This window comes from Mauremys reevesii, linkage group 1 (genome assembly GCF_016161935.1).
Source record: "Mauremys reevesii isolate NIE-2019 linkage group 1, ASM1616193v1, whole genome shotgun sequence".
NCBI lineage: Eukaryota > Metazoa > Chordata > Testudines > Geoemydidae > Mauremys > Mauremys reevesii.
The window spans coordinates 142053398-142079081 of NC_052623.1; the positions used below are offsets into that span (position 1 = coordinate 142053398).

The following is a 25684-nucleotide window of genomic DNA, read 5'->3' on the forward strand; positions in this document are numbered from 1 at the left end:
TGCTCAGGCTGGAGGCCGGCCTCTGAGATCCTTCCCCCCTCTGGGTCTCACAGCCCTTGCTCCAGCCCAGGCCAGAACGCCTACGCTGCTATTGTTAGCCTCGTAGCATGAGCCTGAGTCAGCTGACCCAGGCTCTGAGACTTGCTGCTGCAGGATTTGTGAGCCACACCTAAGGTGTATTCGTGGGGCTTCACTTTCAGGAGATTCTTCCTCTGAGCTTGTGGGCTGTTTGCAAGGCCTCCCGTTTTGAGCTATGTATAATAAGCCTTTCCCCTTTGCCCCCCTTGCTGCTTCTCTACAGCTGCCCTGAGGATCCCCCCGAGGTTGCCTTCATTTTTCCACTGCAGGATCTCATCCTTCTGGCTAAAATTAAAGTCTCTTTGGGACCAGTAAGGGCTACTCCCAGCTGGCGGAAGGGCTTTAGCAAGGCCAGGTGCGAGCTGACCTGCTTGGGCTGCCTCGGTGCCCCTGCCATGTTGAGGGCAATGGGACTATTTGTGTAAGTAGGCGCTAGGGGCTCCCAATCTGATCCTCTGAGAGCAAAGGGCTGCAATTAGAACTCAAACCTGGCTCTCCCAGGTGCCAGCAGAGCTCACACCACGAGGGCATGGATCAGCCCATTTACCGTGGGCAGCAGCACTATCCTCCAGAAGTGGATTACACCAGGTATAACAAGTGGGGTTCGTCAGGAGTCTGTTCTGGGACTGGCTCTGTTCAATATCGTCATCAACGACACAGATATTGGCATAGAACGTACGCTTATTAGGTTTGCAGATGATACCAAACTGGTTTGCAGATGATAGGGATTGCAACTGCTTTGGGGGACAGGGTCATAATTCAAAATGATCTGGTCAAATTGGAGAAATGGTCTGAGGTAAACAGGATGAAGTTTAACAAAGACAAATGCAAAGTGCTCCACTTAGGAAGGAAAAATCAGTTTCACACATACAGAATGGGAAGAGACTGTCTAGGAAGGAGTATGGCAGAAAGGGATCTAGGGGTTATAGTGGACCACAAGCTAAATATGAGTCAACAGTGTGATGCTGTTGCAAAAAAAGCAAACATGATTCTGGGATGCATTAACAGGCATGTTGTGAGCAAGACACAAGAAGTCATTCTTCCGCTCTACTCTGCGCTGGTTAGGCCTCAACTGGAGTATTGTGTCCAGTTCTGGGCACCACATTTCAAGAAAGATGTGGAGAAATTGGAGAGGGTCCAGAGAAGAGCAACAAGAATTATTAAAGGTCTAGAGAACATGACCTATGAAGGAAGGCTGAAAGAATTGGGTTTGTTTAGTTTGGAAAAGAGAAGACTGAGAGGGGACATGATAGCAGTTTTCAGGTATCTAAAAGGGTGTCATAAGGAGGAGGGAGAAAATTTGTTCATCTTAGCCCCCAAGGATAGAACAAGAAGCAATGGGCTTAACCTGCAGCAAGAGAGGTTTAGGTTGGACATTAGGAAAAGGTTCCTAACTGTCAGGGTGGTTAAACACTGGAATAAATTGCCTAGGGAGGTTGTGGAATCTCCATCTCTGGAGATATTTAAGAGTAGGTTAGATAAATGTCTATGCGGGATGGTCTAGACAGTATTTGGTCCTGCCATGATAAATCTGGAAAACTGGAGCATGATGGACACGTTTTTAAAACGAAAAGGCCAGATCCTCAGCTAGTGTCAATGGGAGAGCGCCATTAAGCTGTTAATCATCATTGATGTTTCTGAGTCTTCTGCTGGGTGTGGCCATTTTGTAAACATCCCATGTGACACCATCTGAGCTAATGGTAGGGCCGCATGTGATCCCAGTGCATGAGAATGTGAACTGGTTTTCAGCCTGCTTCCATATGGGGTTAACAACTATACAGGTAATGTATAGTTCTTCATTACATAAAACTATGTAAATATGTAACAGCTGGACATGTTGTTTAAATATAATATAGGAATGATCTTCTCAGGATGATTCAACAAGAATCCAACTGGCTGCCAGAGCCACTAAGGGCAGCAATGCACATTTATTATTAAAACGTTATTTTCAAATGTGTGTCACAGTTTATTGCTGGTGGAACATGCACCTTCCCTTTTGCGATTCCAATCTGCTGGGCTCTGCAAAGTGCCTCAGTTTCCATTAAGCAATTGTTTTGAGAGGTCTAGTTATGTGTCTAGAGAAAACAAAGAAAGATGCTAACAAGCTTCCAATAGGAATTGCCTGAGCAAATTCCTATAACCTAGGCACTTAATTTCCATATTTTATCTCTCCCGCCCCCCTCAGACATTCATATTACACCAGCTAATTTGTCTCCTATGGTAGCTACCAATGCAAATTTCACTGACCTGTTTAAACAAATCTGCTTTCTTGTGTAAAGCTGAGATGGTGGACAGGAAATCTTCCTTTCTGAATGGCGTTTGAAAGCACAGTATAACCCCTTAACAACAAAGCTGTGTCTAACTGTGTAAGGCCTTCCAGAGCAGAATTGGCCTCTAGTCCCTATAGGACTTTTCCTACAGTCACTGTAGAGCAGTGCACACATAAGCTCAGTATCTCATTAACATACTTTGGTAGGTAAATGTCTCATTAACATATTTTTCTGTTAAAAACAAGTAGCTGCCACCCCTCCTTCCTCCAGGCAAGGAAATACCAGCCTAGAAAAGCTTGTGGATAATAACTGAAAACATGAACTGCTTTAAATTCCAAAACTATGTTGTTAAGCATGTTGTGACAGTATTGCCTGCCCTAGCTTTGGGAGCCCTTAGTAAATTGAGGTAAAGGATCTTTGGGATTCACTGTATTAAAGGCATAGTTTTATGTATTGTCATGGGTCGGGGTTGATTGTCGGGGTGGGAGGTTGTGAAGCTGTGGGGACTCAAAGAACTATATTGAAAATGTGACAGACAAGCCCAGACTGTTGGGACAATATGCGTGAAGTGGATTTCCTGGGGAATATCTGGGAAGAGGTGAATGAAATTCCAAGCCTCCAATTATGCAAACAACCCCCAGCCTGCTGAAACTATGCCCTGAGGAGAAGGTAATTGTCTATGAATCACTTGTTACATGTGTGACACACACACACACTGGCAGAAGGCTCCCCCATACTGTAACTGACATCAGGCCTGACACACTCATTGCCCCAACAAGTTATTGTCACAATGTATCTCTCAAAGGAAAAAATCATTGCAGGGTGTTTGTCCAGGCTGTATATAAAAAATTATAGATGTGTGCTGGAAATACGTTCTTAAAATGTATTTGGGAGGCAGTGCATGACCCCAGCCTGCTCTAGACAAAGGAATGTGTATGTACCTGTCTGACCTGCATGGTTACAGGCAAAGGCCAATAGAAAGACATTTCCATGTAAGATGAACAAAGCTAGAGGAGTAGGGAAGACTCTGCACCCAGGAAAACTTCTTGGCTCTTGAAGCAGGGACAACAGACTTTGGGTAATATGGCGGGGGCAGGCAAAGAGACATTTTAGGAACTCATCACTGAGGGGATGACAGGGCGTAGGACCCTTTGAGCTTATGAAAGCTGGACCCTCTTGACCTGAAAAGCAAGATACACTGGTAATTTGACATAAAACTGCTTAAAACATAAGAAAACTGCTTAGGCAAAGATTGTAATGTGCTTAAATGAAGTTTGTCACTAGAAAGGGTGTTGTTTTATTTGTAACCATACCTGTCTTTCATTCGTGCTTAAGTTTCTGTTCTTCATTTGTTTTATTATAAAACCCAGCTTGATGCTGTGTATTAGTGGTAGAGAGTGAGTTCTCAGCTAACCTAACAGGCTGATGCATACGCTGTCCCTTTGGAGGCAGCAAACTTAATAACTTCTGTGTGTGTCCAGCGAGAGGGACTGGGCAGATGCTGGGAGATGTCTCTGGGGAACTCGGGTTCGCTGATTATTACCTGCCAGGCAAGGTGTGGACTGACTGAGTCCTGAGGAGTTTGCTGGCAAGGCAAACAGGTGGGTGTGTCATTGGATTGACACATAGTTTAGCAGCGAAGCTCATTCCTGCTAAGGCAGAGTGGTAACAATGGCTCGCAGTTCTGGGTGTCCTGAGTGGGAAGTCACAGCATGAAGCCAAGATTAAAGGCCCAAGCTGTATAAAGAAAAGGCTGAACTATTCATGGGTGTTCTGGTTCTGAATCTGAGACAGTTATGAACTTGGGGGAAACCCAGTTGAGGGTTTTGAAGGACTGACAGGTACCAGAGCCTGAGGCTGGAGCTGGGGTGATCTCTGGTAAGCTTTTTAGCAGGTGTGTAAGTTCTTTAATTGTTTTCAATATGTTTTCTCTGTAATGATTTCACCATAAGAATGAATGTGTGTACGTGGGAAGAGCTGTGGTAATGTGTAACTGCTGACAATTACACTATTTATAGCCTTTGGCGAGAAAGCCAAGTGCAGAGGCTGGCCTATGTAGTCAATCTGGCTTGCTGGGGATATTACAGTGTAGGCAGGGAGCTGTGCAGCCTGGAAAAACCCTGCTCAGGAAAGAGAGATGCAGGTCTCTACTGAACAGAGGTGATGGCTGAGGAGCTTGCAGCCTAGAGTGGGTGCCCTCAGGGAGCACTGAGGGGGAATATGTATGCAGTTGCCCTGACCAATGATACATATGGTGGCAGCATGTGTGAGCTCTATGGCAGTGTAAATTGCCATTAGTGCCAACTGCAGTGAAAGCAAGTAGCACAGAAGGGGGAAAGCACACAGTAAAGTTTTATAGTCTTCCCAGGGAAAGAATAGCAAAAAAGAGAGAGAGAGAGGTGAAAATGAGTTATGAACAGCTGAAGAAAGGTCAGCTGCTTGAGCTCTGCAGAGAAAGGCAGCTCAGCACTGAGGTGCAGACAAAGACACAGCTAGTCGACTTGCTGGATTCTCAAGCTCAGAAGAGGAACGATGGTCCAGGTTTTCAGGGAACATCTGGCCAGCAGGCCTTGGTGATCTTGGAGCCAACTCCCTGGAGGGAAGCTGGGAAGAGGTTTGCATCACTGCAACTGGGAATTTGGACAGGTCCACAGGAGGACCAAGAGAGGATACAGCTGGAGAGGGACCAGCAGCAACAGTCGCAGCACCAGGAAGAATAGAAGAAGCACCCGTGCCAACATAAGGGGAGTGAGGAGAGGGAAAGAATCAACATCTGCTCAAGATGGAGGTTGTGCCAGCAAAATCCTAATCTGATAGGTGGAGCCAGACCCCATGTACCTGGCTTGGTGTGTGGCACAGACTCCAAATTACTTTAGGGGGAGAGGTAACATAGATGTGTTTCTAGATCATCAGGGTTGGAAGGGACCTCAGCTAGCACAACCCCCCTGCTCAAAGCACGACCAATCCCCAGACAGATTTTTACCCCAGATCCCTAAATGGCCCTCTCAAGGACTGAACTCACAAGCCCGGGCTTAGCTAGCCAATAGCTCAACCCACTGAGCTATCCCTTCCCCTCCCCCAATACTTTTGAAATGGGGTGTAAGTTGAATGGGGGGTGGGGCAGGAGGCCATGGTACGGTATCTGGCTCCACTACTGCCAAGGACAAAGGCTTTGGACATTTTCACCCTGATGGACAGAGGGGTCTCTAGGGATTGTTGCAAAAGTTTAAAGTAACCCCTGACATGTAGACGAGACGATTTCAGGGAGTTCAGAAAAAAGGGGATGTGAACAATGCTGAGTTTTCAACTCAAATTAGTGGTTGTAACCACATGGCTCCTTCCTGGGCACCTCCTGCTGGCCTCAGGGAAGTCCTGCCAGGGGCCCCTCACCTCAGTTTCCCTTTTGAGTCCCCAGTAACTGATACAAATTTATCTTCTAGTCCATCAACATAGTTTATTAACTAAATATAGTGCAAACAGTCTGTAAGAAAACATAGTCCATATCACCCCACTGCATGTAATTCTGACAATCTAGCTTCATTCTCACCATACCCAGTGTCTTCTGCCACACCTCCGTCCCCCTGCCAGGACAGCCATCCCAGCGAGAGTGCAATCCTCCACAGCATCTCTGCTGGGAGATAATCTTTACCCAGGGAGCAGTCCCACACTCCCCCGGCCCTCTCGTGGTTACTCTGGGCCCAGCTGTCTGGCCCTGGAGAGGTCAGCGGGTAAGCCCCTTCGTGACTTCCCTGCCTGGCCCTTGGCTCCGGCTCTCTAGCTTAGAGCCAGCAGGCATCTCCCTCTGCTGCTTCTGATCTTCCTGCCTTTAGCCTTCTCCAGCCTTCCTGCTCTGGCTTTCTGGCTTAGGGACGCCAGCCAGAAAACCTCTCTTGCTGCTCTCCTGCCTTCAGCCTTCTCTCAGGAACCAACACCCATCTCACTCTGGCAGCTTTCCTCTCCTGACTGACTCAGTCTGCTCTGAATCACTAGATAATGCTCACCAGACCTCTTAGGAGATGTCTTATACTGCAATGCAAGCCCAGGCTTAGTAGAACTCGAGCTCACAGACCCTAGGTTTGTTAACCTAGGACTTGAGCATCTACACTCGTTTGTAACCCAAGGTTAGGAATTATTGAACTCTGAATCTCAACCCGCTGCTCCTGCGACTACACTGTGGGTCCTAGTCCAACCACCCATATCCCAGACTTCCAAACATCATCCCAAAATGCAGCCACTGTAGCCCTTAGCCTTTGGTGCAGTGTGGGAAAACTTGACTGTCCCACAAACTTGCCTGTCTGGAGCACTAAGAATGTTGCCTGTGGGACTGTGGGATACTTTTGGTGGACTCCCAGAGCACGAGTCCAGGGGGCTGCATCTACACTGCAAAGCAATAGGGCTTGAACCCAGGGTTCTGGCTTGACTCAGGCTCGGAATCTCTACCCTGTGGTGTGTTGGGAGCCTGGATCCGAGCCCTAGGTTAGCACAATGTGTGTATAGATGGAAGGTGAGTTAGGCTTGAGCCTGAGTGATTACACTGCAGTGTAAACATATCCTTATAGCTCCCAGATACTGTCCTGCCTTCTTAATGGTCCAAATGGGAGCATGTGGACTGGAACAGGAGAACTGAGCCCAATTTCATTTAAAGGGGGAACTGGTTGGGTGATTTCCATGGTCAGTGATGCTTACAATTAATGGGTTTAGAACAATTCCATAAACTCTGTCTGTTTTAGCTCTGATTTGAGCTCAGGGTGGCAAAGATCCTAGAGATGTTACTTTAGCGGGGCAACTGGCAGACCAATATGTGGATAGTCGGCCTGGGTTTGATAGGAAACCTAATAGGGACAGAGGACAGGGATCAGGCCCAAGCCAAAGCCCATGCTAAGGAGGGGAGGGAATCTTCCTCCAAGGAACTCTGGGTTGGGTGGGGAGAAGTGGTGTGGTGAGCCGGGTCACTTTGCCAGGGATTGCCCACTCTGCCCAAAGAGGTCCAGGGCAGGGTTGGAAAGGCCAGGTGCAGCCCAACCTCGCAGTTAACTGTGTGACTGACTCTTCAGAGGGAGGGAATTACACAGCCCATCTGTCAATGACATACACCTCTACCCCGATATAACGCTGTCCATATAACAGGAGCCAAAAAAGCTTACCGTGTTATAGGTGAATCTTGCTTTGATTCTCTGGAGTGCACAGCCCCGCCCCCCCAGAGCACTGCTTTACAGCGTTATATCCGAATTCATGTTATATCAGGTCGCGTTAGATCGAGGTAGAGGTGTATAGTGTTCATGCGGAGCCAGTCACTCCCCAGACCACTGCCTGTGTGTCCTGTGTCACCCGCTGGGTAATGAAGATCCATCTGATCACCAGTGGGAGCGAAAGTGGGTAGTTAACGAGACATTCATTGGATGGAGAGACACTGGAGTTGCTAAAACTATAGTTAGGTCCCATGTGGTGATACCCCATCAAATGCTCCCAGGGTGTGAAAAGTGGGTTACAGTTCCTGCTGTAAAAGCCTTCACTCTGCCTACAGCACAGATTTGTATACAGACCCAGAAAGCGTCGGGGTGCTGGCTATATGGCTGTTGTCAGATACTCCGTATTCTTTACTTTTGAGGCATGATATTCTGGCTTTGAAGGCAGAAGGGGTAAAATCACCCTCCCCCACACCCAGTTAACTCCAGACCTGCAAAGGACTGTGTTAGCCAAAATGCAAATGGGGAAGCTGACAGTGAGGAGGCCTCTGCCAGTATCCAATAGGACTCAAGTTACCTTCCCAGTGTAGGCAGAGAAATACCTGAGGAGAAGGAGGGTGAGACAGCCGTATACTGCAGGGGAGTGACAAGAACCACTGTTTTCCGGGACATTCTCCCAGCACAAAAGCCCTGGCCAGGGAAATAAGCTCTCTGCCTACCCTTACCAAGGATCCAGAGGAAGTACAGAGGCTGGGGATGTCAGGGTCTCCAGCCAAAACAGGGACACTGAGACAGCTGCAGTGCACTGCCAAAGCCTATGACACCCATCCAAGGGTGGGAATGTCCAAGTAAAGTCTATGAGAGCTGCCTGGGAGATGACAAAGGGATCTACAGCCAGGAAGTGGGGGGAGCTTCTTACCACAGTGTCTGACTGCTTGATGGTCTGGGGGGGAGGGGCGAGGAGAGGCAATTCTGCTTGGCTGTGTGTGGGAAACAAAAGCCCCCCTCTCCCCTCACGCACCCCCACTGGGGTGGGGGATTGATAGTCCTTCCCCATATATGGTCCTTCCCCTCCCTTTCCTTCCCTATGACTTGCACAAACTTTTTTATGACATCGAAAGAAAAAAAAATTAGCTTTCATTTCCCTTCAGGGCTGATGTGACCCACTGGCAGGAGTTAAACCATCCAATGGATTTATAGCAGTCTGTCTTCTTGTGATTAGTTCACAACATAACCAGGTTTTCCACAGCATTAAAATAAGTTGTTCCCTTTGTGTAAGAAACCGCAAACTGAGCCTGGACTTAAGTGGCCCCAGACATTTACTACTTGGCAGGCTTATCTTGAACGTGATGGATGGAAGCCAGAACAATTTTACTTTTAGTAACACTAATCCGTAGATCACCCAGCCATAATACAATTAAGGGGTCACCTTCGGCTCTGGAAGACTGTCACAGACAGAGAACTACTCAACAGATGTCTGGAGGCTGCCAGGACCAACCAGTTAATTTATTTAATGCTGTTATCACTGACCTTAAGAAAACTCTTAAAGTGGTTATATTAGAATGGCTACTCCCACGATAGCTAAGCTTGAGAGAGGCAACATTGCAAAGGCATAAAGAGACAGACTGGGATAGCAGCGTGACAGCTCTACTGCTATTTGAGTTTGTTTTGTGTACAAACTGGCACAAGCTAAGTGGTTGCCATTAAAACCTTTAAATTTTGCTTTTGCAAATAGATAGTAAATAGATATGATATAGCTAGGGAATACTGTAGTAATATTCATTACTTGCAGAGTTGTTTGTAAAGACTTTAATGGAGACCACTGTGTATCACTATTGCTCCCTTGAATGCTAGCGCTCATGGGCCTCATTCTCCACTGCCTTGCACATTTTGTGGTCATTTAGAGCTGGGCAAAGTGAGCTGTCTCTGCTGTCTGAGAGGGGAGCGTGTTCCACTCATGTTGAGCACCTTTTGCGCAGGTGAGAATGGCTCCGTGAAGTGCAGCGCATGGAGAATTAGGCTCATTATAAATTCTTATACAAATTCTGTGTTTGTTCCTTTGAACCCAGGCACAATTTTGTTATTTCTACCAGGGAGACGCTCATTTATAGTGAAAGACCCTTCTGGGTAAAATGATGTCATTTTTTATTATTCTGTTCTCCTCAGACATGTAAGTATGTTCTTCATAAGGGCACTGCCTAACTACAGTACTTAATTCCCATTATACCGTCCCCTATAGCCGTCAAACAGCCCTGATTTCATTCTTTGAGATCACACGTTTGGGTGATAAAGGTATCTGTGTAGATACCTAAGCTTTTATAAGTATTATTACCACACAACATTCTCCATATTACCAGCTCTTGCAAGTGACAGGATTTCATGGGTTCTGGAGACCGTCCCATGATGGCATGAGAGGCACCAGCACCCCTGCCAGAAGCCAGCAGAGTCTCTCCCTGCACTCGCCGTTCGCAGAGGAGGGAGCAAAGAGCCCAGCATCTCAGCACAGTTTCTCTCCCTCACCCTCCGGTGAGAAATACAGACAGGACAGTGCCCCTGCTCCGCCCCACCTCTCTGCAGCATCTGGCCTGGGAAGAGGTAGAGGGGTGAAGAGCCCCCTGAAGTTCCACCCCCTCCTAAGCCTGGAAAATGGCAGTGACGAACCCCAGGAGGAGCAGAGGTGAAGCTGTGGGTGGGGGCTGAATTGATGTGGGGACTGAAATGAGGGGGGCTGATGTGGGGTGGCTGGACTGATGGCTGCGCTGAACTGGGGTTGATGGAGGTGGGGGGTGGGGTGACCTGAGGGACAGGATTAATTGCTGGGCATGGGATGGATAGATGTGGGGTGACAGCTTCTGCAGCAGGGGTCAAAATCACCTTATCCAATACATTTGAGAGAGTGGGAAAGACTACTTGTCTCAGACCCACACCCTGGGGGTGGATATGGGAAGTTCAAAAAAAAAAGACATTAAAAATACAATATAGTCTTCTTTTAAATTTTCATTATTTTGGGGCCAATCTGATGATTTTGAGAGGGTTTGACTCATGATTTTTGATCTCTTCAGGCTGGTAATGCTGCATTCTGATTAAAATATTAGAATGATGTAATAGCAAAGCACATGCAAAATGGTATAAGAAATGGCTAACTGATAGAGCTCAAACAGGAGTTGTCAGTGGGGGCTCATCATTGAGAAGAAGAGATTCTACCTGGGATTGGCAGACATCAGTACTAGGCCTGATGCTGTCCAACACTTTCAGTGATACGCTAAAAGGAAATATAAAATCACTGCTGATAAAATTTGCATTTGACAGAAATGTTAGCAGTGTGGTGAGCAATGATGTGGACAGAGCAAACATACAGAGCAATAAGGATCGCTTGATAAACTGGGCGATCATTGAAACATAATACATTTGAATACAGCCAAATAAAGTCCAAACCAGTAATATATGTACTTGGCAGGGCTGCCCAGAGGGGGGGGCAAGTGGGGCAATTTGCCCCAGGCCCCACAGGGCCCCTGCGAGCCCTGGCCCGGCGGCGGTCCAGGTCTTCAGCGGCATTTCGGCGGCAGGAGGCCCTTCAGTGCTGCCGAAGATGTGGAGCGACTGAAGGGGCCCCCGCTGCCAAAATGCCACCGAAGACCCGGACCACTGCCGGGTGAGTACAAGCACCGCAGCTCCCCTGCTTTGCCCCAGACCCCTGAATCCTCTGCCCGGCCCTGGTACTTGGTGCTTTAATAGGGCCAGTTTCACAAAGCTGAAAACAATTATGAGGCAAATTATCTGGGAGGAAGAATTTAATCAGAAAAATGTGAATGATAATTTGGAATCATTTAAGAACACCTTACTAGAGTCCCAAAAACCAATTCCACAATTGACGATGACGGCCATACTGGTTAATAAACACCACCACCCTGGTTTAGAAGGGAAGGGAAGTCAGCTGTTAAAAAACTGCAACAAATAGAAAAATGGGGAAGTTGATAGTAATGAATATAAATCAGAAGTTAGGAATTGTTAGGCAAGGAGGCACACGGAGAAATCTATGGCTAGCAGAGTTAAGGCCAATAAGAAGTTTTTGAAATATATTAAGAACAAAAAAGAGCCCTGACCCCAATATTGGTCCGTTACTAGATGGGAATTGTAGAATTATCAGTAATAATGCAGAAAAGGCAGATGTGTCCAATAAATATTTGTGTTCTGTATTTGGGGAAAAAACAGATGCTATAGCCTCATTATATGGTGATGATAACAATCTTTCCATTCCACTAGTATCTCTGGAGGCTGTTAAAGAGCAGCTCCACATTACACATTTTTAAATCAGCAGGTCCAGATAATTTGCATCAAAGAGTTGGCTGAGGAGCTTACTGAATCATTAATGTTAATTTTCAATAAGTCTTGGAGCACTGGGGAAATTCCAGAAGCTTGGAAGAAAGCTAAAGCTGTGCCAATTTTTAACCAGGGTAGGTGGGATGACCACAATAATTATAGGTCTGTCAGCCTGACATCAATCCCAGGCAAGATAATGGAGTGGTTGATACGGGACTCGATTAATGAAGAATTAAAGGAAAATAATGTAATTAATGCAAATCAACATGGGTTTATGGAAAACAGATCCTGTCAAACTGCTTCATATTTTTTAGATGAGATTACAAGTTTGATAAAGGTAATACAGTTGATGTAATATACTTAGATTTCTGTAATGTGTTTGACTTGGTACTATGCAACATTTTGATTACAAGTATAGAATGATATAAAATTAACATGGCACGCATTAAATGGATTTAAAACTAGCTAACTGATAAGTCTCAAAATATATCTGTAAACAGGGCATTGTCATTGAGCATGTGTCTTTCCAGTGGCATCCCACAATGATTGGTTCTTGGCCCTGTGCTATTTAACATTTTATTAAGGACTTGGAAGAAAACATTAAATTATCACTGATCAAGTTTGCAGATGAAACAAAGATTGGGGCATTGGTAAATAACGAAGATTTAGCTCAATCTGGATCATTTGGTTAACTGGGCACAAGCAAACAATATGCATTTTAATAGAGCTACGTGTGAATGTACAAATCTAGGAACAAAGAATGTAGGCCATACTTACAGGGTGGGGACTCCATCCTAAGAAGCAATGACTCTGAAAAAGATTCGGGGGTTGTGGTAGATAATCAGCTGAACATGAACTCCCAGTGTGATGCTATGACCAAAGGAGTTAATGTGATCCTGGGATGCATAAACAGGGGAAATTTGAATAGGAGTAGAGACATTATTTTACCTCTGTCTTTGGCACGACTGCAACTATTGCTGGAATATTGTGTCCAGTTCTGGTGCCCGCAATTCAAGAAGGTTGTTGATAAATTGGAAAGGGTTCAGAGAAAACCTGCCTTATAGTGATGGACTCAAGGGGCTCAGTCTATTTAGCTTAACCAGGAGAAATCTAAGGAGTGACTTGATTACAGTGTATAAGTACCGACATGGGGAACAAATATTTAATAATGGGCTCTTCAGTCAAGCAGAGCAAGGTATAACACAATCCAAAGGCTGAAAGTTGAAGCTACACACTCAGATTGGAAATAAGGTGTCAATTTTAACAGTGAGAACACTCAACCATTAGAACAATTTACCTATGGTCATAGTGGATTCTCCATCACTGACCATTTTAAATCACGATTGGATGTTTATCTAAAAGATCTGCTCTAGGAATTATTCTGAGAAAGTTCTTTGGCCCATGTTCCACAGGAGGTCAGATTACATGACTACAGTGGTCCCTTCTGGCCTTGGAATCTATGAACCGCTATATATCTGAGGAACACAGGCCATACCAGAATGGGGGCTGAAGTGGACAAGCAACTCAACATGATCTCCCAGAGCAATGCTGCAGCAAAAAAAGGCTAATGCAATCCTTGAATGCATAAACAGGGGAATAGGGAGTTAGAGCAGCCATAGGAAAGTGATTTTACCTCTGTATACAGCATTGGTGAGATCAGTACTGAAGTACTGTGTACAGTTCTGATGTCCACAGTATAAAAAGGATGTTGAAAAATTAGAGAGGGTGTGGGAAAGAGCCACAAAACTTGGAGGGCTGGAGAAAATGCCTTACAGTGAGAGACTTAAAGAGCTCAATCTGTTAAGCTTGTCAAAAACAAGACTAAGAGGTGACTTGATTACTGGGGAGAAAATAGCGGGTACTAAAGGATTAATGATAACCTAGCAGAGAAAGTATAACAAGAACCAGTGGTTGGTAACTGTAGCAGATGCATTTGAATTAGAAATAAGGCCCAATTTTTTTTACAGTGAGGGTGATTAACCACTGTCCACTGGAACAAACTACCAAGGACAGTGGTGGATTTTCCAGCTCTTGAGGTCTTCAAATCAAGCCTAGATGCCTTTGATGCATCTGGGCATCTGGAAGACATGTTAGGCCTTGTCTACACTACGGGGGGGAGATCAGTCTAAGTTATGCAACTTCAGCTACAGGCCTTTTCCTTCATATACCCATTAATTTCCATTCTTAACCGCTTTACAGAGCTACTCCTCAACACCATTGCCCTGTGGAGACACTGGCTGAAAAAAGGCGAGCTTGAAGAATTCTAATTCTTCATGTGAGATATCTTAGACCTCATCTACACTGGCAATTTGCCTCAATTGCAGCATTGAGAGCTGCTGGCAGCTTGGGTGATGTCACCAGTGCCAGCCCCTAAGGAGAAATTCTGGCTCCGATGCCCCGTAGACATCCTGAGCTAGCTTTAATCAACTGCGAGCACCAATAGCAGTGAAGCTAGGCAGCACAGGCTTCCACATGGGCTGAACAAAGCTGCCCAGGACTAGCTCTGTTCTCCAGTGGCTAGATTGGGCTGAAGTCCATGCTGCCGTGGCTTCACTGCTACAGGTACTCATGCTAGCTAAATCTAAGCTTGCTCAGGTATGGCTGCACCTGCTGCAATCACCCCCCCTGACTGCAATGCTGTCAAACCCCCAGAGGGTCAGCATGAGTGCTGCCCTATGACACTAACCACAATAGCACCCACAGCAGTTAGTAACACAGCCAGCTGAGATCTAATACTCTCTTTCTGACCAGTCCCATCATTGATCCAGTACGTTGGGGCTGAGCTGATCACCCAGAATCAGACAGGACCCATTGTGTGCTAAGGGAATAGCAAGATCAGTTCAAAAGCTATAGACCGACAGTCCAGGGCAGCATTTTAGGATGTCAGACAAGTGAAACTAGTGCTGTAGGAAGCTCTAGAGAGAAAGACAGTGAAGTACATAGCTCATAACTTGGAGAGAAATAATCCCTTACCCGGCATGCACACTAAGCTGTTGGTTCCGGTGGCCCATACTGAGTTGGCACTTCCTTGACAATCACATTTGCAAGCTTTACTGTGCCAGTGCTCCAATCGGTCATCCTAATGTAATACAAAAGAGACCAACATAGCTGTCATATGCGGTGAGAGGAGACTGGGCCTGATTCTTCAAAGCCTTGCACCTTGTGTAGTCACTTATCTCTCTCCAGTGTGAGTGCAGAACACTACCATTGTGCTAGGGAAGCTCTTCGCTCCTGCTTTGCACTTACTTTGCATGGGTGTAAAAGATGGCACAAGGCAGTGGAAAAATCAGACCCGCTGTATTTATAGAGATTTGCCAGGAAACTTTATTGTCCTAGGGTCTGCTCACAGTACATGTAAAGCTTTTAGTATGCTACAAAGGCTTGACCCTGCTTCCACTGAAGTCTATAAGAGTTTTATCATTCAATGGAAACAGAAATGGTCCCTAAACAAAGAAGTCACAGGAGCTGAGGATGAAATTCATCTAGGATGACCAGATGAGAGATGTGAAATATCGGGATGCCGGGGGCGGGGGGGCAGTTGCTGGCGGAGGAACAACAACAACAAAACCCCAAGAACCGGCAGCGGAGGAAAAACCAAAAGAAAAGCAAAAAACAAACAAACAAACAAAAAAACCCAACAGTCGCTGGAGCATAGGAAAAATTGGTGGGGGCTGAGCACCCACCAGCAGCTCCACGCCCTGCCCCCCCCACCAGCTCGCATTCTCTCTGCCTCCACCTCCTCGAGCTGGCTGCTGCGTCCTGCTTCTCCCCCCTCCCTCCAGCGCTTGCACTGCCATACAGCTGATTAGCACAAGCCTGGTAGGGAGGGGGGAGGAGGAGGAATGCGGCGCGCTTGGGGAAGAGGCGGGGACAGGGTGGGAATTTGGGGAGGGGGCAGGGCTGGGGGCAGGGCCAGGGTGGGGATTTGGGGACGGATCCAGTGCGGGAGGGTGGGGCGGAGCCAGGGCAGAGTTGGGGGCACAAGCCTCCCCTGCCTGTGTGCCGGAGGACAAAATATCGGGATAATTCGCATCCTGACCAAACATCGGTCAGGACGCGGGACAAACAAGTAAATATCGGGACTATCACAATAAAATTGGGACATCTGGTCACCCTATGTTCATCCCATTACAAAGAGCCAGAGAAGACTCATGCACCAAACTTAAGTTTTATTGTGTAGGTGTGAATTTCACCCTAAATAAATAATTACATCTAATGCTGCAAAGTATTACCGTTGGGGTTCATGAGACTTCCATTAATGTAACCCAAATTTACATATTTTTGTTTATGCATCATGAAAATCTTCCAAACAATCATCTCTGCTAAGGAACCAGTATTCTGAAACTCAGGGCTAGATTGTGCTCTTTATTAAATTGGTATAAATTCAGAGTAACTCAACTGACATCAGTGGAGTTATACTGTTTTGATACATTGGTGCCATTGAGATCTGAATCTAGCCCTAACAGAGTATAAATTAGGACCAATTCTCAAAATTGGATGATATATTATGGCATTGTTGTAAGTCAATGCCTTAAAATTGTGTTAATGTCTTGACCAAGCCTGGGTGAGATCAGAAAATTGTGTTTTTTAGAGAATGTATGGTAAGGATGACTGGACAGAATGAACCATAATTAACACCCCTTCCATTCTTGTTAGAGCACAAATAATTTGTGATATTGTAGCTCTGTATGATATTTACAAAGCTAGCTTTGTGCTCTCCCACTCTGAGAACCTGCCTCTATTGGGGATTTTTAATCCCCCCGTATAAATGTGCACATGGGTGCAAGACTGAGCCTTCACCAATGTGTCACTCTGGTAACCTACTGGAGTAAGTCACACAGATGCAAGCCGTGTTTTGCACTTGTGCAGCATGAGTCTATGTTAGATGTTTGTACCCGTGGAACTGCATCAATGTGGTTACATTGGTGCAAATATCTCCATTCTCGACACGCCCTCAGTGTTGTACTTTTACCAGGAGGTTGCATTCAGATGATCTGGTAACTAGCAAACAAGTGCAGAAGACCTACACCCATAATTCATATTTAGGCAGAATAAACCACAAACACAGAGACTAATCCTGCAGCGTGCTGAGCACCCTCAGCTCCCACTAACTGCAGTGGGAGTTCACTGGCTAAGCACAATGCAGAATTGGTCCCAGAGAGTACTTAGATAATATTCAGATAAGCTTAATGGACTTACCTCACCAGGTGACAATGCCAGCGTGGCTGTGTGGACAAGATAATCAAGCATGGTAGAAAGAATAAAAAGAAAGTTAAGAATCGAAGGTGCTGCAGATAAATCCTGCTGTTCTGAAGAGTTAAATATATTTCACACAAGCTGACTTCCATGTGCTAGCAGAAGGACATGGACTACTGGGCAGATAGAACACACCAATATATGGGTGAAATCCCTGCCTCACTGAAGTCAATGACAAAACTCCAATTGACTTCAGTGAAGTCAGGATTTCACCCTAAGTATTTGTATCACAACCATTTTGTGTGACTAGAATGAAAGAAAATTAAATTGAAACTGAACCCCACCAATCAATATTATACAGCAGACTAATTGTTTTCTAGCAGTGGTACCTCAGACAAGACCACTGTGGCCGATAAAGGGAAGATTTACAGTTCTCTAAAATTCTCTGATCTTGTTTATCTTCTGCCCCCCGTAAACTGTGGCTTCTTCAAGCACTCTTCCTCATTACAGGCCTGCTCCATCTCCCACTGAAATCAACAGGACCGTGTCTATAACTTTAATGGGAGTTCAATAAGGCCCTATCAGATTTGCCCGTCCAATAAGAAATGGAAAAAAACTACCATGTAACTGCTGAAAACCAAACAACACAACTTCAACGTCAAATGTCCAGTGTCCAATACCTGCAGTGAACTGGCAAACTACTGATGATCGAGCCATAGAGTAGAAAAAAAGTGAATAAATTTGAATGAGGAACTGGAAATTTGCAATCTACATGTTCTGTGAGCAATAAAAGAGGCTCTTTCTATCAAATAAATTACTGTCTGTGAATTGTTCACTGAACTCCAGTTACAGGTTTTCATTCCTACACTGGGCCATAGCTGAACCTAGCAAGGTTTAAATAATGCTAATAGTTAATAATGTCTTACATGTATATAGCAACTTTCATCGCATAATATTCTCCAAATGCTTCACAGTCATGATCAATTGAAATACAAACTACACCTCTACCTCGATATAACACTGTCCGTGGGAGCCAAAAAAATCTTACCGCGTTATAGGTGAAACCGTGTTATATTGAACTTGCTTTGATCCACCGGAGTGCGCAGCCCTACCCCCCCAAGCACTGCTTTATCACGTTATATCCAAATTCGTGTTATATCGGGAGGCGTTATATCGAGGTAGTGGTGTATTGACAAGGAGCAATTTATCCACTGCTGAAATGTAGACTCCTCTCACATGTGGCAATGGCTTTGCAAGTATGCATCAGCACTCTCAAATGAAGAACACAATAAAGTACACGACAGAGATGAGAGCTTGAAAACTATACGATGGATTTCTTTTTAAAAATGGCAACATTTGTTTTAACCTCAGTCCCCTGAGTCAGCATTTCTGATGTCAGCAATTTACAACAATAAACGGAGACAACGCCAGATTTATGCAGAATAGAGGTAAATTTGGGTCTAAAATGAATGATGCATCTTACAATCAGGTACAGCTGAGACCTGTGTAGGCCACAGGCCCTACCCTGCTTCCACTAAATTCAATGGCGCAACTTAAACTGACTATAACTGGAATTTGGATGAGCGCAGGCTAAGAAAAAATGACTAAATATCAAGTAGAGACCTCTGGATTTTGGCCCTTTGTAAAGAATAAATTCATGATAAAAAAGCTTAATTATGCAATTCAAATGCTTTAACGTCTTTCAGCATAAATGACTGAAATGTAAGTAAATGATCAAGGTAAGAATCGAACATCGAAGTCCCTTCATATTATGGTTCTAATGATACAGTGTGTTTCGTATCCATTTTGTACTGTACTTTACTGCCTTTAATACTGTGAAAATAAATGCTCAGATCAGGTCATTAGCAGCACAGAACATGTTTACACAAATGCTGAGCAGGTGTATTCAGTTTGATGCACTTTGGATCACTGAATTACAGAAATAGAACCAGGGACACGAAATTCTGTCAGCAAACAGACCACACAGTGATTTTAGTTTTTATTTCATTTGGTGGTTTATGCATTTGGGTAAATCCCAGAGTTCTTACTCCTAACTCAGTAAAAAATATCGTTGATTAGAATGAGTTGCTTTGCCTCAGTAAGGAGTAGAAGGCTCAGTCCTTTCTGCTGCATATGACGTTCATTTTGCTAAGCAATGAGGCATGCCTGCTTTCTATTAATTCTAGAGCTGGGCCTAAATCAAAACCCTAGATTTGAACATCCACAAGCACTGAGGATGTCTGCATTTGATGCCTCACTGGCCACTCTCTAGAATGGGCTAAACCAACCCCCCTGCCAGAGCTAAGAACTCCAAATGTTGGGGGTGTTTAGATCCAGATATAAAGTTGGTGGCTTTGGCCCTATCTATATAACGTAGTGTTGAGTATCTTCTGACTTTATAATTCTCTAATAACTTATACAAATGGATTATTATACAATCTTTCTATTATTATGGGGCAAATCTTGGGCCCTTTGAAGTCAGAGTGAGATTCAGTGAGAACAAGGTTTAGCCTGTGGTGAACAGTTGATCAGTTCACAGGTAATTCAAGGACTGTAAAAGCGAGAGCACAATAAGAAGAAGTTAGGAATTTATTCAAGCTGGTTGGAAATTTTCAAAATTCAAAAGTTTTCAACCAAAATGGGACAATTTTTTTGCCAAAATGTTTGCCAAAAAAATCAAATTCTAAAATTTTTCAATGAAAAAAGGAATTTGCAAAAAAAAATTGTCACTGTTTTTTGACCAGCTATAGAACTTGCTGAAAAATATTGAAGTCCAGCAATTTTCTGTGAAAAGGGGATAATTTTGTTGTGAAAAATGTTCTTGTTTGTTACCAGCTCTAAAATTTACTCTGGAATTAGACACAAAAAAGAAGTGATGCTGGTGTCATATTTCATGTCATATGAATTCTTGTGAAAAGAAGAACCACCGCCAGTTTTCTCTGTCTATACTGGCTTTATTTTGGGGTGCTGGTGGCTTACGGTCAGTTGCTTGTGGGGCCATTTTGTGCCATGGCTTCTTGAAGTGCTGTTGCCCTAGGGCTGAACACTGAGCGAATGGGAGGAGTAGGCATGAAGAGCAGCACCAGGATTGGGTTGGGGCTGGGAGGGGGTGGGGCAGAAAATGAGCAGCCTCACGAAGGAGAGCTTCTCTGACCCTGTCCTCACTCCTGCTGGCTCCAAGTGCCCATGCATTTTGTTGTGAGTTGTTGATAGCACTGGGTAGCCCGCCTTGGGCACTGTCCCTCTGATTGAGCAGTCCTGCTCTCCCCACACTTTTAGCCTTCAGCTTAGGCTAGACTCACTGATCCCTGCTCTCCACCTCCACCCCCTCCCTTTTCTGTACTGATGTCCTGCGTCTTGTCTGGTTTAGGTCTAGATTGTACAGCCTTCAAGGCAAGAACTATGTCTTATTCCATGTTCTGTAAAGCACCATGACCATCTGAGACTTAATCATTACAAATTGATAATCTTCTGTGCACCATAGCTGAGACTCTGCAAAAACTGTTGGCTCAGCTCCAAGTGGGGCTTCATATCACCCTTTCTGCACCTTACCTTATCTGCCCTGACTGTTCTGGATAACTTTCTTTTGTAATTGGGGAAATCACAGTGAGTGGATCTCTGACAAGTACTGTTAATTTGGTGGCAGCAGTTATACTGCAGACCCAACATCTAGCTTTTTAAAAAAATGTACATTGACGATTGTCACATGACTGAAAGCAATTAACTGGAGATCAAGCCAAGTCGGGTGAGGTCAGGTACAAGACAGGTAAACTGCCACGGGTATATAAAAAACCCCAGCACATTTAATGAAAGGAGCAGGAAGCTGCAGCCTCTCATTTTTTTTCTAATAGTTATTAGAAAAAAGAAAGAGTTAGTTGGGAAAGGAAGGCATACAGCTTATTGTGGTCTAAAATGATACTGTTAAGAGGAAACAAATTTTCAGTCAAAGGAAAAGAACAGAATTGATAAAATTTAAAGAGCATGGATACTACTAAGATCACTTGTGGCAGTGCATATTAGATATACGACACTGAAAGGATGCTAGAGCATATTTTCAAGAGTGATTATGTTTTATGACAGATGTAATAACATATGGGAGATCTATTTATGAAACAGTGAACCCATTTTAGATTATATAAAACATGATTAAAATAGATCATGTTATATGACCAAATAAACTCAAGTAAATCAAAATATTGTAAACACAGACATGTGGAGAATGTTTATTTTTGTTTATTTGCTTCTTTAAATGAACATTGTCAAACTAAAAATCACACCTCTGCTTGGAAATATTTTGCCTATCATTTGTGTAGATAACAGCTAAGTATGCCATAAAGAGAGAAATTAGTAAATCGTATTTTCTATTTTTATAGTTTATAGGGCACAATCAATGTAATTGTTTCACCGGTATAATCAAGTAAGTCGGTCAGTTACACCTCTTGTTTGTGTGAGTCATTTCACACAGTAACAGGACAAAGAAAAACATGTTAACATGAAAAAATATGACAGGAAAACTAAAGAAATAGGTGATGTACCTAAAACTACTTCTAATTCATTTTCTGAACCTGACTTGGTTTCAAATTGATAGTGTCTCTTTAATGTCACAATATATATAAAATTATTAAATGGAGTTTTATAATACAACATTTAGCATTTGAAAGGGTTAAGACACTGCACAGATATTTGTTATTTTATCCTCTTAAACCCCACTCTGAGGTACACGGACCACAGGTAAGTACTATCATACCCAGTTTGTAGGTAGGGAAACTGGAATAGAAAGCTGAAGTGAATTACCCAAAGCCACACAAAGCATCTGCGGCAGAGGCAAGATTAGAACTGAGAGTTCCCCAACTCAGTGCTTATTACCCCAGCCCATACTACCTTTTTATAGAGAAGTTAGTAGAAGTCATAATTATGCAGATGGGTAAAAGTCCATCCAAACTTATTCCTTAGTATTCTGCTGTTTGTGTTTCTTGAAAAGAAAATACAACTTTGGGTCTGTTTGCTTTTTGCACACAGTAAACTAAATACTCAGCATCCATGTAACCCTACTGACATCAGTGGGGTAGCACAGGTACAAATGAAAGCAGAATTAGGCCTAAGGCATCTGTATATTTTCCATACTTTTGATGTCTCCAGTCCTTAAATTATAATATTTGAGATGTTCACACATGCTTGGCTGTGTTAGACTTACAAATGAGTTCCTGAAATTATAAAACCTTTGACATGTACGTCAAATTTTGGTCCTAAACTACTTGTCAGTGTCCTTTTCAACAAGATGAGGGAATATCTGGGTTTTAAAAAATAGAAATGTATAATATATTTATGTAGTCGTTTATACAATGAATGTCATAAATAAGATATAATCCAAAATTTAAGACTAATTTGATCTCTGTGGAATAAGTAATACTATAAAAATTCAAATATCTCTGCTGTAATTACAGTATTAAATGCAATTCTTTATAATTTCCCTTCCCCTCATATCTTACAGTGCTGGTTACCTGCTGGCCTCTCTACCAGAGGTGAATTCATTCCATTGGTGCTGTAGAAATCTAATGAACACCTTAGGATCTCTGGAGATAAGTGATGCTATATAAATATATAACATCATACTGATACATATTCAGTGCAATTTACCCCTGTGCAGAGGACCAGCCCGAGCTAGTAAGACCTTTTTAGAGGACATAAGTGGCAGAGGGCAAATGTGCTGGGAGTGAAATCCTGGGTCCGTTGAAATCCATAGTTTTGCCATTGACTTCACTGGGGCCAGGATTTCACCCATAGTATTTAAATTGCATTTAAGTGGTTCATAGGCCTCTTGCTGGCCCTCTGCACAGGTTATCTCACCTTTTGTGTGCACTCCTCTGTCAGCCATTTGTCAAATATTTCAGCCCTTGGACGTTTCAGCTGTAAAATGTGTTCTTTGGGACAGATGCTCAGCTTGTGTAAATTGGACACACTCCATTGATTTCATTCAGTCAGTGAAACGACAGTGATTTACACTACCTAGCAATCTGCTCTTGTGATGAATTGTGTTACGGGGACCCTTCTGTTCAGGTTTAATAACCAGATTCAGCCAGGTTCTCATGTTTTTCCAGGGCTTACTCCTTGGATGTTACAAAAGCAGCACACACACCAACAATGTACGTTTTGTGTGCCTTAGCCCTGAGCTGCAGGGTTCAAATGCTTGCAATATAGTAACTCAGGATAAAAGTTTGAAAACTGCCAACATGATTTAGGAGCTTGCATCCCTTTTTTTTTCAAAAGAGACTTAGGCACTTAGTGGTCAGTCAGGCCAGGATTTTATCTCCTGTCAGAGGGGCCCAGCAAACTTACCGTTGCCACGTAAAACCTCTAAATAGGGCTTTACTGGAACTTAAGTGAAGCAGAGGTCTTGGGCTGTTCCTCCACACAGGGGTGAATTCCACTGAATCTGTATCATGTGTACCTTGTGTATGGGGCAGATTTGAACAAAGTTGATTGCAGTGGGAGTTAGGCACCTAAGTGCTTTTGAAGATCCTACTAGGTGCCTATCGGCATCTTAAAGCACCTAAATACCTTTGAGAATCTGTCCTTAAGAGCCTAGTTTGCTTTTGAAAATGGGACTTCAGCTCTTAAGTTTCAAGGCCCCCTTCAAAATTTGACCTGAAGTCTTCACACCAATGCATCCCTTGGCTGGTCTACAAAGATTGCCAATAGACATCAACAGAGCTGCTGTGGGGCATAAGGGGGACCTGTTCTCCTATCTGCTATCCTGTTGATGTGTCCCCCTCAGTGCAGTTGCAGATCTTGCGCAGTTTCACTCCTGGTCCCCGCTCTAATTTTATTCATGTGTTTTCTCCACAGCCAATAGGGAGCCAGTTGTGATGCAGCTATGTGTGTCTCCTGGGCTGAGGCCACCAGTTCATTTCAGTAACTACCAATCAGGGCAGGATTTGAGCCAGAGACATAAATGATGAAAGGTTAGTATCTCATTAGCCATCTCCTGAACCAGCCACTTCCCCAAGAAGAGACAGATGCTATTTTGTTTTAAACTTCTCTCTGCTCTTTAAATCTGCTAGGAATGTTCCATATCCTTTCCCTTTAATACAAAGTAGAAAATAATGATATAAACATCATGTTTTGTGACCTGGGGTAGGCAAGACATAAATATGTATTTGGAAATTTAGGCATCTGGATTGAAATCCCGGCCCCACTGAAGGCAAAAACTTCAACTGAATTCAGTGGGACAAGGATTTCACCTCAGGCATCTTAATTACAGATGATCAAAAAAGCAAAATTATGAAGACTTCAAAGTTTTCAAATTGTTTCTGTTTCACAACACCCAAACTGGATCCACTTCAGAGTTCTAGTTTTTTTTATTTTTATGTGTGAAAAGTCAATTATTTTTTAATAAAAAATGTTATAAAAAACCACTAACAAAATGATTATTACAATGTTTTGGTAAATGGAAACAATTGCAACAACCATTGTCATAATGTTTTTGATGTTTTCAGTAATGTTTTTGATACATTTTTCAATAAAAAGGTATTGTGAAAAGTATTTGCAAAACCCAAATAATTTCAAAAACGGTTTTTCAAAATGGTTTTTTTTGCTTTTGAAAAAGGCCCTTTTTAATTATTTTTTTCATCTGAGAAATGTTGAGCAGCTCTGATCTTGAGATTCACACCATTCTTCCTTAGTATTGATGGGCATAAGGTATATTGCTGCCATTAGATGTATTGGGGTAGCCTGGGTGTAACTTAAGGTGGTCCTTAATGTGATTTGAATGTCTTGTTAAACCCACAGCTAATATAGAAGAGGCTCATTTTTTTTTTAATTTAGGGATGAGTTCATTTTTCCATGCATATACAGACACTGACAGAAGAATGCGGAATAAACATGTCACATTTAATGCGTTAAAACATATTTGTGTCAATAGAAAGCTCGGTGTGCACTTTATTTCCATATGGATTTGGGACCAACAGCTGCTCAGGCACTAGTCACAAGAGCTTGCCTTAGCACCATCTGCTGCTGCTTTGGCAGGGCCCATTGCAAATATAAGAACCAGCCAAAAGGTGCATGTCAAACTGAAGAGAACAACTAAATTGGTTAGTACAGGATAACTGCTCATAGCTTACGTGACTGACCTGGTGGCACTTTCTTGATGGTGTAAGCTACAGGGAGAAGCTGATGGGAATTCTAAGGGATTGGAATGAAAGACTGGACCGCAGTCATTTTAATGTACAGGAGGTAAATGTGCAGTATAGAAGGCACTTCAGTGAGGAAGGAGAGAAAAACATGAAATACAGAAAGCAAAGTTTGGAAAGTGACGGCGCGAGTAATTTTTTGCAGAAATGTGGGTGCCCAATCAAAACGAAGCAGTGCTGGGATTCATAGGAAAATAGAAACACATCACAATAAAGCCCCTCCACACCCAGTCCAGTAATGCTAAAGGTTTGGCTTAAACCCATAAGTTCCTGGTAGAAGGCTGACAAGTCAGCTACATGCAAACTAAGACAGAGAGATATGGGATATTATAACAGTGTACAAATAGCTGAAAGGAGCTAAATTATTGTGTGAGATACTCTGAGCTACAACAAGGAATAATAGGATGAAATTAAGACAGGACTAATTTGGGAAAACTGGCCTGAT

The 25684-nt window shown here is 43.6% G+C and overlaps 1 protein-coding gene across 1 annotated transcript in view; it reads right to left on the bottom strand.

Annotated features, from left to right (window-relative positions):
- RS1 (retinoschisin 1) overlaps window positions 1-25684 on the bottom strand; it is a 31336-nt gene that overhangs the window by 4514 nt on the left and 1138 nt on the right. Inside the window, exons 2-3 of the mRNA XM_039507534.1 lie at window positions 17054-17079; window positions 14828-14933 (exon numbers count right to left, since the gene is read on the bottom strand). Coding sequence (XP_039363468.1) covers window positions 14828-14933; window positions 17054-17079 — 132 coding nt within the window. The remainder of the gene's footprint in view (window positions 1-14827; window positions 14934-17053; window positions 17080-25684) is intronic.